Source organism: Mesoplodon bidens (genome assembly GCF_964165515.1).
Source record: "Mesoplodon bidens genome assembly, chromosome: 7".
Classification (NCBI taxonomy): Eukaryota; Metazoa; Chordata; class Mammalia; order Artiodactyla; family Ziphiidae; genus Mesoplodon; species Mesoplodon bidens.
The window spans coordinates 24,247,518-24,261,960 of NC_138164.1; the positions used below are offsets into that span (position 1 = coordinate 24,247,518).

Genomic DNA, 14,443 nt, shown 5'->3' on the forward strand with positions numbered 1-14,443 from the left:
GAAGTACAGTGTAGCTGGGCTCAATTATAGTTTGTGGTCATGAATTTAAAGTGAAAATAGCATGTGTGTATCTTTTTCTCCTGCAACATTCAACTGCATAGATGGCACTAAAAGGTGAAGAGGTGGATCCAGGGTTGTGGTTTTCCCCAGTGAAACAAGAGGAGCAGAGAAGTCAAAAGTGTATTCCAGGGAGAGATTATAATGATTGAACAGAGAATTTATGCTGGGTAAGGGGAAGAGAAAGGACAACGGGATGATGAAAGACAGAGACCTCTCCTTCCAACCAGGATAGAATAACAGATGCCAGATTTCTCCTCCTGCTTGAACAACTGGAAAACCAAAGGGGAGTACAGGACAGTGTTTCCTGAGAAAAGATAAACAAATGAGGTGAGCCCTACAAATGCCCAAGCATACTGCCTAGAGTTTCCAGGACTGAGCATAAGCAGAGGGACCCCAAACAGCCTGGTGGTTTCACTAAGTTTAGGAGACAAGAGTTCAGAGTTTGCAGAGGCCAAGGTAATGAAAATGCGTAGCACAGAGTATCAGAAAAAAAGGGAATTGCACACACAGGGAGCTCTGGAGATATGTAGAGGACTCCCCTCAAGCCTTTGACTATTAAATATTAACCTATACATGTGCGTGAGAAAACTGTCAGAGACTGGGGAAAGAACCATTTGAAAGGAGCAGACAAAACAATCACCAGAGTCCACACAGGGCTAGTAATAGTTCACCTTCTGCCAGCCAGAGTGGAAACACTCCCTAATATGCTAGGCATCTGGCAGTCTTCAGAAAGGTATTGCATCTATAATGACACCAAAGTAGCCGTACCTTCGGTGCTGTTTGGACCCACTCTAACTTTAAAAGCAAGCTTCAGAAGGACCAAACTGATTCCAAGTAACTTAACTGTGTCACAGCCAAAATATTTAAATATTTAAAGGAATTTTAAAAATCCAGCCCCTAAAACATAAAACACACGTCTGGCATCAATCAAAAATTATCAAGCAGGCAAAGAAGCAGGAAAATATAAACTCACCATCAAGAGAAAAACCAAACAATGGAAACTGACCCAAAAATGATGTGGATGATAGTTTTAGTAGACAATGATGTTAAACGAGCTATTATGAATACACTCCACACATTTAAGAAAATAGCAGAAAGCATGAACATCACAGAAACAAAAGTTGTTTAAAAACAAGTATCAGGGAGGGATAAATCAGGAGTTCGGGATCAACACATACACACTACTATAAATAAAAGAGATAACCAACAAAGACCTACTTTATAGTACAGGTAACTATACTATAACTATATTTTGTAATAACCTATAAGGGAAAAGAATCTGGAAAAGAATATATATATATATATATGTATATGTATGTATAACTGAATCACTGTGCTGTACACCTGAAACTAAAGCAACATTGCAAATCAACTATATGTCAATAAATAAATAAATAAAATTAAAAATAAAAAGAATATCAGTGAGCTGTGAGACAACATCAAATGACCTCATCTACATATAACCGGAATCTTGGGATTCAGAGAATATTTGAAGAAATAAAGGCTAAAATGTTTCCTGATTTGGTGAAAACTATAAACCCAGAGATTTCAGACATTAAACAATGAGGCAGAATCAATGAGCTGGAGACCATAGTGGAGCTGGATGATCAGAATAAGAGCACTAGAATGAGTTAGAAAAACAGGAGAGGGTAATCAGAGTAGGATGCTTGAAACTGGAATGATAAAAAATTTCTGATTATATTTTTGCTTAATCATTCCACTGCAAGACTTTCTACTATTTCTTTCACTGCCAATATACGGCATTTGGCTAATTCGGGGTTATAGAAACCAATAAATTTTGTACATGTGATAAATGTGGTACAAAAGAGCATTTCCTTTTATCTTCAAATAGTTTCCTTTACATTTCCAAGGGCAGTTCAAACATTTGAGATCTGTGAAAAAATATGAGTTCAGCTATTTATACCTTCTATTATTTAACTTCAGTATAGATCACTCCATCACTTTGATCATTTCACCTTATAACATCTGATTGCCAATTATGTGTCAGGTTCTATTCTAAATATATACCTACAAATATTAATTTATTTAACCTTTACAACTACCCTATGTGTTAGGTGACATTATTATCATTTTAGAGGTGAAAAAACTGTACACTGTAATTAGGTTAGGTTACTTCCCTAAGGTTACAAGCAGTAAGTGGCAGGGCGAGGAGTCAAATCCAAACAGTTTAGTTCTGTTAGAGCCACATTCTTAAATACTCCCTGGACCTTTCAATGGTAGGACTTCTAACCTATGGGCCAGATCCAGCCCTTGGCTTCACCTCATCAGGCCTATAAACTGAAGGAAAAAAAAATCTATGATTATAAAAATTTAGTGGCAATTATCTAGAAGCCATAAGGTGGAAGCATCACTACATAAAAGACATATTTCTCTTTAAACATAGTGGGGGAGTGGGCGGACACATTTTTCCATTGAAATGAAAAATTTCACATTCCACTTCCCTTTAAAACTTTTAGGTTTCTTTTGACCCATAAATGAGGAGTCCAAAAAAAAAAGCTTTTAGGTTTCTTTTATAGAGGTAAAAAAATTTTTTAACAAATTCTGACAATGCTTGTACTTTTAAAAACCCAAACAACTAATTTTAAGGAGAAAAAAATAACTACTAATGAAAGAGTTTGAACTTATTTTGGGGGTGGGATTCTTAATCATTCATTACTACACTTATTCATTCAACAAACATCTGACTACCTGCTGTACATGAAGAATTATGCTAGTCATTGGGACACATAAATGAAAGGTCCTCAAGTAATTCACTTTCCAGTATAGTATTTCTTAAATTGTGGATAATGGACATGTGCTTGTTCTGCCTGTTGGATAATACAACATCGTTCTCAGATTTCTGACTTGAATGAATGGCTGGTGGAATCACTGACCATAGAAAAAAATGCCAGGGGAATAATGCATTTGAGTTGGATGGTTTATAAGAGGTGATGTATTTTGGATGTATTGTCCAATAAAAGCAAATGTTGAAGTTATAACTCTTGGGGTTCATTTCTTTTTTCCCTGCGTTCTCCCTTCTTCTTTCTTTATTTTAAATAAGATAAAAGCTTATCTACTACTGAATTGCTTTTTACTTAATGTAAAACCCCGAGGGCTGAGGGGGAAAAAAAATCAGTGTAGGAACTTCCTTGGTGGTCCAGTGGTTAAGACTCTAAGTTCCCCATACAGGGGGCCTGGGCTCCATCCCTGGTCAGGGGACTAGATCCCACATGCATGCTGCAACAGTCCGCATGCCACAACTAAAAAGATCCCGCATGCCACAACGAAGATCCCACGAGACACAATTAAGACCCAGTGAAGCCAAAAAAAAAAAAAAATCAGTGTAAAGTTTCTCACAAACAATTAGGAGAGGATAAAAACGGTAAAGAAAAATGAAAAGAAAAACGGGTGAACAAAGGTTCAGCTCCCTTTCCCTGCTCTAATCAGTACAAAGAAATCAGGATCTCTTAATATAACATGTTGGTTGCCCAGACCCAAATAAAATATATTCAGCTTTACCTGAAAAATATTCCCTAGTAGAAGAATCAGTTCTAAAACAGTTTTGACAGTAAAGCCCCACAATCTCTTATTTATAGCCCTGGTGGTTGTTTCAAAGAAAAACAAACGTGCACTAGGAAGAAGGTAAATTACAGAAAAAAAATATTTCTTTGTAATATATTGGAGTGGAGGGAGGTGTTATAGGCCAGTAATGAAAGATGCTATATAGATCTTTCTAGAATATATCATTGATTTAAAAATCTGCACATCTCCCACTGAAATTCAAAAGTGCTTTTTCAAGCAATGAATTCATCTACAACAATTCCATGTTACCTGATCCCAAAAAAGAGTAAATGTATAATTGCTTATGTGTAAATATAAAATTTGGTACTATGGGGCTTCCCTGGTGGCGCAGTGGTTGAGAGTCTGCCTGCCGATGCAGGGGACACGGGTTCCTGCCCCGGTCCGGGAAGATCCCACATGCCGCGGAGTGGCTGCGCCCCTGAGCCATGGCCGCTGAGCCTGCGCGTCCGGAGCCTGTGCTCCGCAACGGGAGAGGCCACAACAGTGAGAGGCCCGCGTACCACAAAAAAAAAAAATTTGGTACTATGTTAAAAAATAGGAGTGCTTAAATAAATATATGAGAAACAGAAAACCCTACTGGCTTGCAAAATGTTTTAAAAGTAATAGAGTCATTTTTAAATTACTCACTTACTTTGCAACAATATAATACAAATATTGACCTATTAGTTTGCCCTGAAAATGTCCAGAAATCCCTATACTACAGGACAAAACATACCCCATCAAATTGTGGGAACAATATTACAACAATATTTTATAATGATGTCAAATGTTGCATATTTAAAAGGAAACAAAGAATGTAGTTACTATTGCTGTAGGTCTTCTTGCTACATCTTCATGATGACAAAAGTACAAAAATGTTAAAGGACAAGTTGTAAGCAAGACAAGAAATAATAATACTCACAATTGATAGCAATTATTTTTTGTCACCTGTATTCTTTCATGTCCATAATATTTTACCACGACACAAGGACTTCAGCTGTTTAAGATTTGTATTTGTTCCTTCTTTGAAGTTCCCAGTCAGGAATTCCCTGGCGGTCCAGTGGTTAGGACTCTGAGCTTCCACTGCAAGGGGCACAGGTTCAATCCCTGGTCGGGGAACTAAGATCCCGCATGCTGCTGCACAGTTCCTGGTCTATTGATTATGGATTATATCCAATGATGGCATTCGAATAACTTTCAAAGAGAAACCAATTTGTATATTTTAGGTCTTTGGTGTAAATTATGAGGTTGGCTATTTGAATGTGTGGAGTCCCATAATCTCTACGAGCCACTAGTGCTCCAAGTTATGTGATTTAAAACCACATTTGCAATCCCCATTAAACAAAAGAACCACAAAACTACAGTATATATTTGAATACTGGCAATTCTCAATATGTTCCAGCCACACCACCCTTTTAAAGGTGTTACTCAAATATGCCAGGCTCACCACTGCACCTCAGACCTTTGCCTAGAAAGCAGATCATTTGGGTCTCAGTGTCACTGTCACCTCAGAGAGGCCTTCCCAAGCCAACCTAAGAAGAATGTCATTCCCTTTTCCTTTCTGCAGATCCAGAGCCAAGGTCTTGAGCAGGTAGGACAGTTACTTTGATTGGCTATGAGAATGAAATTTTAATTCAGACTAAACAGTACTTTTTTAAATTTTTGGCTGCACCGCTCAGCTTGCAGGATCTTAGTTCCCCAGCCAGCGATCGAACCCGAGCCCCCCGCAATGGAAGCATGGAGTCCTAACCACTGGACCTCCAGGGAATTCCCTAAACAGTACTTTTTAAAAAAACCCAGAAAACTATGGGATCTGGCTGAAATGTCATCAAATAGCAGGGAAGGAAAATTCAACAGAACATAACTGAAAGCTGTATTTAGGGGAAAAATTATTTTCTGCTGTAAATAAGTAAGTAAAATAGTGGCACCATCTTCTGAGCACTCTTGATTATACTGTTTTCATCACAGACCTCATTACTATAAAAACTTCCCAATGTGTTAACTTATTTCTTTGGTGTTAGTATTTATGCATTAGCATATAAGCTCCAAACACTAGGGACCTTGTCTGTCTTATTCACTGCTGTATCACTGACACTTAGAATAGGATTCAGCACAGAGTGGATACTAATGTATCTGTGGAATGAACAAGCCCAGTTATACAGATCAAATATCCTTGATGTTACTCACCTCTATGTACTCCATGTAGAGTGACCAACGTTTTAACCTGAGCTGTAACTTGTTTACTTGTTTACAGAGCCTATCAGGCACCAATTTACTCTATTACTATACCAAGGCAAGAGCCGTGACTTTCTGGATACAACTTAGGTTCACTAGGACCCTAACAAAATACCTAATAAGAAACACCTGTCTCTCTTTTCCACCCTTCTCTGTCCACCAGATGGATGCCTAGTGTCCTCTTGAAACCCTACTGCAGTCTGAAATTCCTCTCTTCTAATCCACTGATAAATGACTGATCTCTAAAGTGTATCTTAAACTGTCACTTCCTGTTAGTAGCTTTAATTTACATATATCACCTCCAGATTATGGTAACTGCCCACTCATTTATATTTTCACAGAGCATGAAAGATTTTCACATTTACATTTATCACAGTTTTATAGTAAGTGATGATTTAGTCGTCTATTCCCACTCCCACCTCTAGTGATGGCCAATATACACACCCTCGAATTGGTTTTCTCCCTCGGCTGTGAGTGTCAAATGTAACCAGGTCTCTAGGACAGGCCAGTGGAGTGAAGGAAGGTGGCCCTAAGGATCACATTCCTCTTAGATGTCCATTCAAAAGGGCAATTTCCATCAACCCAATGAAAAGTTAGGTTCTAAATAAGGCTCTCATTTATGTTTAAATAGACATTAAAAAGAATTATCCACTTGTGTATCTTAACCACATTCACTGACACTATTCAAATCTTGGTATCACATCCATATTCTTTGCCAAGCATGTTCTACCAAATTTTCCCCTAATCATCACCTACAAAAAGTCCAGCCATTCTTCAAAATCCAGCTCCAATGCTTTCTCCATAAAACTTTCCTTGATCATCCCACCAGAAGTGATCTCCTATGTCTATGAGGGACCAATACAACACATGGTAGCACTCCTAAAGTTCTTGCCTTAAAACAAATCATTAGTACTTTATCTCCTTTAGTATCTGGTTAATTCCCAAAGAGCATGGACATTGTTCTGCATTATCTTTGCATCCTGGTGCCTTGCACATGTGTCTATAAAATTATTTAAATAAAAAATAAATTCTACAAACACTTTGAACCACTCCTTCGTATTTCCATTTTCTTTCCTCTCAAAGGGTAAAAAAGTTTCCACTGAAAAAAGTAGTGTCCTTCATATTTCAGTTTTAAGTTTGGATTGCCTTGTGGGTTGGTTTTATACCTCTACTCCCCTCTCTCCCCCTCTCTAGATCTACTTAGAAGGGAATAAAGGCAGAAAATTCCTCCCTTTAACCAATCAACACTCATTTACTGAGCATCTACAATGCATGCACTAGACTTCTCTTTTCAAACAACTATCACTCATTTATGGAGCACCTACCATGAGTAATCACCGCACTAAATGGTTAAAGCATCAACGGATTATAAAGTCCCTAAACTAATACTGCTTACAATCTAGAAAGGGAGTTAGATATATATGTAAACATATCCTGTAACTAATACAGAAGGCAAAATGTTAAGTGCTAGAAGAGATTGATGCAGTGCTATGCCTGTGCAGAGTAAGCAACAATTAAATTCCAAATGAGAGCACTAAAAAGAAAGGAGGGGGACTTCCCTGGTGGTTCAGCAGTTAAGACTCTGCGCTCCCAATGCAGGGTGCCCAGGTTCAATCTCTGCTCAGGGAACTAGATCCCGCATGCTGACACTAAAGATCTCGCACACGGCAATGGAGATTCTGCATGCTGCAACTAAGACCCGGCACAGCCAAATAAATAAATACATTAAAAAAAAAAAAAGACGAAGAAAGGAGGTATCTAGGCTGGGTCTTGATGACTAAATAGGATTTTGACAGGCTAATACTGAGGGGGGGATTCCTGACAGGAGAAACAGCAAACAGAGACTTCCCTGGTGGTCCAGTGATAAAGAATCTGTCTTCCAATGCAGGGGACATGGGTTCGATACCTGGTCGGGGAACTAAGATCACACATGCCACAGGGCGACTAAGCCCGCACACCACAACTACTGAGCTCGCACAAGAGAGCTTGAGTGCCACAACTACAGAGCCTACGTGCCCTGGAGCCCATGCACCACAACTAGAGAGAGAAAACCGACACACAGCAACTAGAGAAAAGCCCGCGTGCCCATAAATAAATATTAAAAAAAAAAAAAAAAACAGGAAACATAAAAAGTCTTGAAGACTCTGGTATGCAGTAAATCAAGAAGTAACCAGCCAGGTAGAGGGAGGGGTAAGGGTGTGTGTGTGTGTGTGTGTGTGTGTGTGTGTGTGTGTATGTGTGTGCGAGAGACAGAGAGAGAGAGAGAGAGAGAGAGAGAGAGAGAGGGAGGGAGGGAGGGAGGAGGGTGGGGGGAAAGGGAGGAGAAAGGTATTGGGGAGAAGACCCAGCTAGAAAGATCTCAAAGAACTTGAACTATCAAAGATATATGAGCGGGACTTCCCTGGTGGCACAGTGGATAAGAATCCACTCCCAATGCAGGGGGCCCAGGTTCGATCCCTGGTCAGGAACTAGATCCCACATGCATGTCGCAACTAAGGAGCCCACGTGCTGCAACTAAAGAGCCGGCAAGCTGCAACTAAGGAGCCCTGGAGCAGCAACTAAGGAGCGAGCCTCCTTGCCACAACTTAGACCCGGTGCAACCAAATAAATAAATAAATTTTTTTTTTTAAATGAGCTGTAAAGTGATATGGTCAGCACTGTGTTTTGGTCTAGTCCTCAGATCAGATTTAAGAGATAAAAATAGTGAAACTATGGGAGTTAAGACTGACCCAGAAAAAAAAAAAAGTACAAAGACAGAAAAAGGATGAAGATTAAATCCTGAGAAATAATTATACTGGGGAGGAGAGGTGAAAAACACATGAGATTTGAGAGATAGGAAACCAAGGAGACAATGGCATAAAACCAAAAGGGAAGCATTACGTAGCAAGCAAGCAACAATATCAGAATAGAGGATGAATGTATCCGGGGAGAATCTCCTTTGGCAATCAGGAGGTTGCTAGTGATCTTGAGACTGACAGTTTTAATATAATTGGGTGGGGGTACGGGGAGAGCCAAGTCATAATAAATTAAGGAAAAAGGTGAAGAATTATAAAAGAAGCAATTGGGGGCTGCTTTTCTAAGAACCATGACAGTGAATGGAAAGAGAAAAGGGCAGAGGTTTGAAACCAAAGCAGAGTACAGGTTAAGTTTATATGAGGGGGATAGGTGAACTTTCTTATCCTCATAGAAGTGAGAATAAAGGAGACTGAAACAAAGTAACAGGGGACATGCTGCTAAGTCCTGGGGGGACAAAAGAAGGCTGAACAAGAACAAGTGGAAGCAGGCAATGTAGCAGGTGCCTTGGAAAAGAGGAGAATATAGGGGAAACTAGAAAGGGTTGTGGTATTATTGACCAAGAAAGTTAAGGGCATTCAAACAGCTGGATAAAGTAATGTGCTAAGAATTAAACAGGGTTAGGCTTAACAAAATAAGATTTCAACAACAGCTATTTGGAGTAGGATAATCACTTGGAAATGAAGAAAATGTGCACTGAAGGCCTAGATGGTAACGGCAAAAGTAAAGGAACGAGGAGAATTATATGTTAAAACAGCAAAATTAAAGTAGTAATACTGAAAGGTTTTGGGAGATATAAACCCCCAAGCAACTGATAATTGTATATGTCAAATTGTACAATACAAATATTTGTATATCCAAAAGATTTCCAAAACCCAGCAGTAGCCCACTTACTTTAGTAAATATAATTATTATTACAATCAAATTCCAATATGAAATAAGTAGCTGGTTTTTATCACATTGTGCTCTGATTTTCAAGTTTCATGGCAAAGTTCTGAACCTTGTTACCTTTCATAAACATATTAGCTATCTCTTCGAACTCTTCATCCACAAATTCAATAAACTTCACTCCAACCAGGTTACTGGTACACTGGAAGAGGGCATATTTTTTCAGCAGGACACTAAAGGCCTCCCTTCAGGGTTGATGATTTATTACTCATCATTCTTCAGGTACAGCTGTTTAGCTGAAAATCAAATTCTAACTGTATTCTCATCTAGCCCACATCCCTCCATTTTGACCATAAGACATGATAATTCTGTCAAATATGCTCTGATGAAATCTAACCACGCAATGTCTAAGGCATTTGTCTAATGAACTAACTTATTAATCCTGTCAAAAAAGGAAATGAGGCTAAGTTGGCCACTCCCCAGCCGGCTCTATCTCTATTCAAGGAACTACCAGACTTGAATTTATTTATTTATTTATTTATTTAAATTGAAGTACAGTTGATTTACAATGTTGTGTTCATTTCTACTGTACAGCAAAGTGCTTCAGTTCTATATATATATATATATATATATATATATATATATATATACACACACACACATACACACACACACATTCTTTTTCATATTCTTTCCCATTATGGTTTATCATAGGATATTGAATAGTTTCCTGTGCTATATAATAGTAGCACCTTGTTGTTTATCCATTCTCTATATACTAGTTTGCATCTGCTAACCCCAAACTCCCACTCCATTCCTCTCCCACACCCTCCTTCAGACTTGAATTTAAATGATCCTATGAATTCTGTTAGGATCTTACTGCATTTCTCCAAGAAGACAAACTTCCCCACTTTTTAATTAAGTACTTCTAAATGTATAAACACAAGGCAATTCCCCTCCAGCCTCCCACCCCCGCAATGAGGAGAGAAAAAAGAAAAAAAAAAAAGGTTTTCTGGCCACCTTGAATACATAAACTTTTGGTGATACAGATAAAAGAATCAAATGTCTACTTATAATATCCATTTTATTATGTTAGTTGTACATATTTAAAATCACATACTATATAAAATATTTAGAAATTCTTTTTCCCCCTTTTCAACATTTCATTAAATAATTTTGTTGAAAATTTTCCAGTGTATCTTTGGCATCTCTTCATGTTCACTAAAGAGACTGAGTCTTTTACCAGTTTGTCAAAGCATTATCACTTTCCTTTCATTTATAAAAGTTATTTGAGTTACAGAACTGTTTGAATTACGATCTTTTTAACCTAAGTCCTAAGTGCCGATTTCTAGACATTCAGGGAGTTTTTTCATTCTATAGGTAGGTGTGTGCTATAGATGTCGATTCACAATCTCTACAAGGTAACCACTTACTAGTATTGACTGAAGTAGCTTCAGACTTATATCTCCTCCAAACAATCCTTTGTAAGGCTTTGTATGGAGTAGAATAAAGTGACTCGCTCTTTTCTGAGAGAGAAATCAGGGAGGAAAAAAGACCTTGCTTTATATCCAGGTAATCAACAAGGCAAAAATTCACAAAGAATAAGGAATTCAATTACTTCTTAAACACATTTCAATTAATAACATACACTACTGCTTATGTAAATACACGGATGCATTAACAGGAGTCTTTTTGAATTACCAAGTTAAAGTTTTCTTTCTGAATTAACACATTAGAGCTTTGCTATACTGTTATAAAAGAAGAGTAGAAAATGGGTTACTCAATTCCCATTCATTTGTTTTCTTAGAGAAGCAGCAGAAATAGTAACTCTAGCACTTTATGTGTATTGGGTACTAATTAAGTTCCAGTCACTGTTTTAAGATTTTACATATATTAACTCAATCTTCACAATGCTCCTATGAAATAGGTGCTATTGATAATGCCACTGTATTGATGAAGAAGCTCAGGCACGGAGAGGTTTAGAAACTTGCCCAAAGTCATACAGCTTCTAAGTGGCAGAAATTCAGTCTAGTTCGAGGTCCCTCCCCCTTTTAAAAGATATATTGCCTCTTAAATTAGTAAAATCAGGTCTACATTTTAGGAGACAGTCCCATGTATTAAACAGTTAACAGTGTAGTAGTCTAAAGAAGATATGAGTGAGGTTACAGTAAATTTTAATATATTTTCTGTTCTATTATTTTCTATTATCGATCCACACTGTCTGAAGGCCTAATGATGGGTTTGAGGGAGGAGTAGTTCATCCTTTGTATTTATGTTCCCTGAGCTAATCACTACCCCCATTTCAGTCACTACTTTTAAGGCAAAAGGTTCCTATTACAAAGACAGCATAGCAGAAACTAGTGCCATGTCTTCCTCCTTCTCCTCCAAACTTTTTAACTGATGGTAGAGAATCTGCCTCTCTGGGCCTACATCCCCCTTGCTATCCCAAATACATAAAACTAAGTTTAACCAGTTTCTTTGATAAGGTAACTATCCTAACCCATAAAACGATGGTAGTGCTTCCACAGTAATCATCTGGTTGTGTGCTGTAATGGGGTTGAGGAACAGTTTCCTAAGGAAAACAGGGTAAAATATGAACTTAAGAAAGGGAGAATAGGAGGGAAGGAGTAACATGCAGATAAGGGAGGGAGTGGGGTGACAGGCACTGCTGTCTGACTTGTAGTTTCATGCAGGCAGAATGAGACCAGAAATTGAGCAGGTGGGGGTCCAGTCATTAAAACCTGTTAGGGAACATTTTCTCGGATTTTCCTTTTATGCGCCTTAGGCTCTCATTTCAGAAGAAACTGAGACCCCAAGAATACTAACTGCCCTATCCTTCAGGACCCGGCAACACCCTTCTCCTGCGGCCCCAGGCCAGAGCTGGTCCCTTGAAAGCACTGCTTCCCTCCAGCCCTCGGCAGGGCCTTTCACACACCGGTCAACCGGCAAGAGGCACAACCAGGGCCTTTCCACCCCAAGGCCGGAGACCCGCGTTCCGGTCCTCGGCGGCAGCCTCCCTGGCTTCCTTTCCGGTAGGCAACCCCTGAACACTCCCACATTTTGCCGCTGAACCTGGGCCGAGCCATTCCCTAAGAGCTGAACCCAGCGCCCCCGGGGTAAAAACCAAGCTGAACTGAGGGTCTTACCTTTAACAGATTAGACGTCGCCATGTTCCTTCAACTTAGACTCTCGCGAGACGGCGCGAGATTTCGTGGCGCTCCTTGCCAGGCCACAACTGCAGGCCGGAGTTTCCACCTGGGCTGACGGGGCCACCGGCCCGCAATGGAGATGTGGGGGGAGGCGGGGCGGCGTGCCAACAGCGGTGACCTCGTCCCAGGCACCTGGAGCTTCCTCACTTTTCCCCCCTACATGGTCACCGAAGCCTCCCCAGACGAAACAGCTCATGCAAACGCTCAGGAAGATAGCAACGGCGAATGGTGAGAAGGTAACGGGAGCCGACCTGAATTGGAAGAGGAAGCATCGACTTCGCGAGCCTCCCCACTCCTTCGGATTAGCCTTTGTGGTTGCACCCGCAGAGGCGACCGGCAACGAACTTAGCCCGGTTTGGGCCCTGCAGCTCTGGTTCGGTGGCCGAGTCACGTGATGCGGCGGGCGGGGCCGCGCTAGGGAGCGAGCGTGGGAGCCTGAAAGCCTCGTGGGCCGGGAGGCTGCGGAGAGTGCGAAAGCACGCCCTCTGCTGGCGGGACTAGACGTATTCCCTCAACCCCCGCCTGGGGGATTCCCGAATGAAATGCTTGTAATAGCTGTCTTCAAGAAGAAAGGGCACATAGAAGGCACCCACTAAATATTTGTTTGCATGAATGAATGAATGCATGCATGAAAGTGTTAACTATTAATATTTCTACTCAAGAGTGCCTGGCAGTGAAATAACCTATAAGAGGTTGTTCAGGTAATGAATATAAATCTTGGATTACGTGAAGGCACATTATCCTAGAATATCCTAAGCCATAAACCCCTAAGCTTTATCCCTTCAGACCTCAAACCACTGGGAGAAGAAAGAGAATATATTCTATATATAGAACCTATATAGATACAGAATATATCTAGTATTATACACGTTTCCAAACTGTGTTCATTGACACATAATATGTTAGAAATAAATAAGAGAAGTACAGAAATAAATAAGAGCTATAGGGTAAAAATAAAGCAGGGAAAGGTAATGAAGTTTCCAGGGTTTTTTTTTTTTTTTTTGGCTGCATTGGGCCTTTGTTGCTGCGCGCGGTCTTTCTCTAGCTGCGGCGAGCAGGGACTACTTTTCATTGCGGTGCGCGGGCTTCTCATTGCAGTGGCTCCTCTTGTTGCAGAGCACACGCTCTAGGCACGCGGGCTTCAGTAGTTGTAGCACGTGGGCTCAGTAGTTGTGGCTCGAGGGCTATAGAGCACAGGCTCAGTAGTTGTGGCACACAGGCTTAGTTGCTCCAAGGCATGTGGGATCTTCCCGGACCAGGAATCGAACCATGTCCGTTGCAATGGCAGGCGGATTCTTAACCACTGCACCACTAGGGAAGTCCCTAGTTTGCAGTTTTAAATAGAGGGATCCAAGTTGGTCTCACTGAGAAGATGGCATTTGAGCAAAATGACTTGAAAGAGATGAGGGAGAAGGCCAGGACATATGCAGGAGAAGAGCATTCCAAATCGGGGGAAACACAGGTGGCAAGTTGCCCAGAGTGTCAGAGGAACAGTAAGAAGGTTGGTATGTGCAGAGCAGAGAGAGTAAGAGCATAAGGGCTTATAGGGCCTCGTGGACCACAGTAAAGACAGGCTTTTATTCTGAGTGAGATGGGCAATCATTGCAGGCTTGTCATTGCAGGCTTGTGAAGAGGGGAGTGGTATGATCAAACTCCCATTCCAACATGATCATTCTGACTACTGTGTAGTGAATAGA

At 40.2% G+C, this 14,443-nt stretch overlaps 1 protein-coding gene across 2 annotated transcripts in view; it reads right to left on the reverse strand.

Annotated features, from left to right (window-relative positions):
- CUL5 (cullin 5) overlaps positions 1-13,137 on the reverse strand; it is a 108,076-nt gene extending 94,939 nt beyond the window's left edge. For both annotated transcript variants that reach the window (XM_081240205.1, XM_081240204.1), the window contains exon 1: positions 12,684-13,137. In XM_081240205.1, the coding sequence (XP_081096331.1) occupies positions 12,684-12,707 (24 nt within the window). In that variant the 5' untranslated portion in view covers positions 12,708-13,137. The remainder of the gene's footprint in view (positions 1-12,683) is intronic.
- Between the last annotated feature and the right edge of the window lie 1,306 nt (positions 13,138-14,443).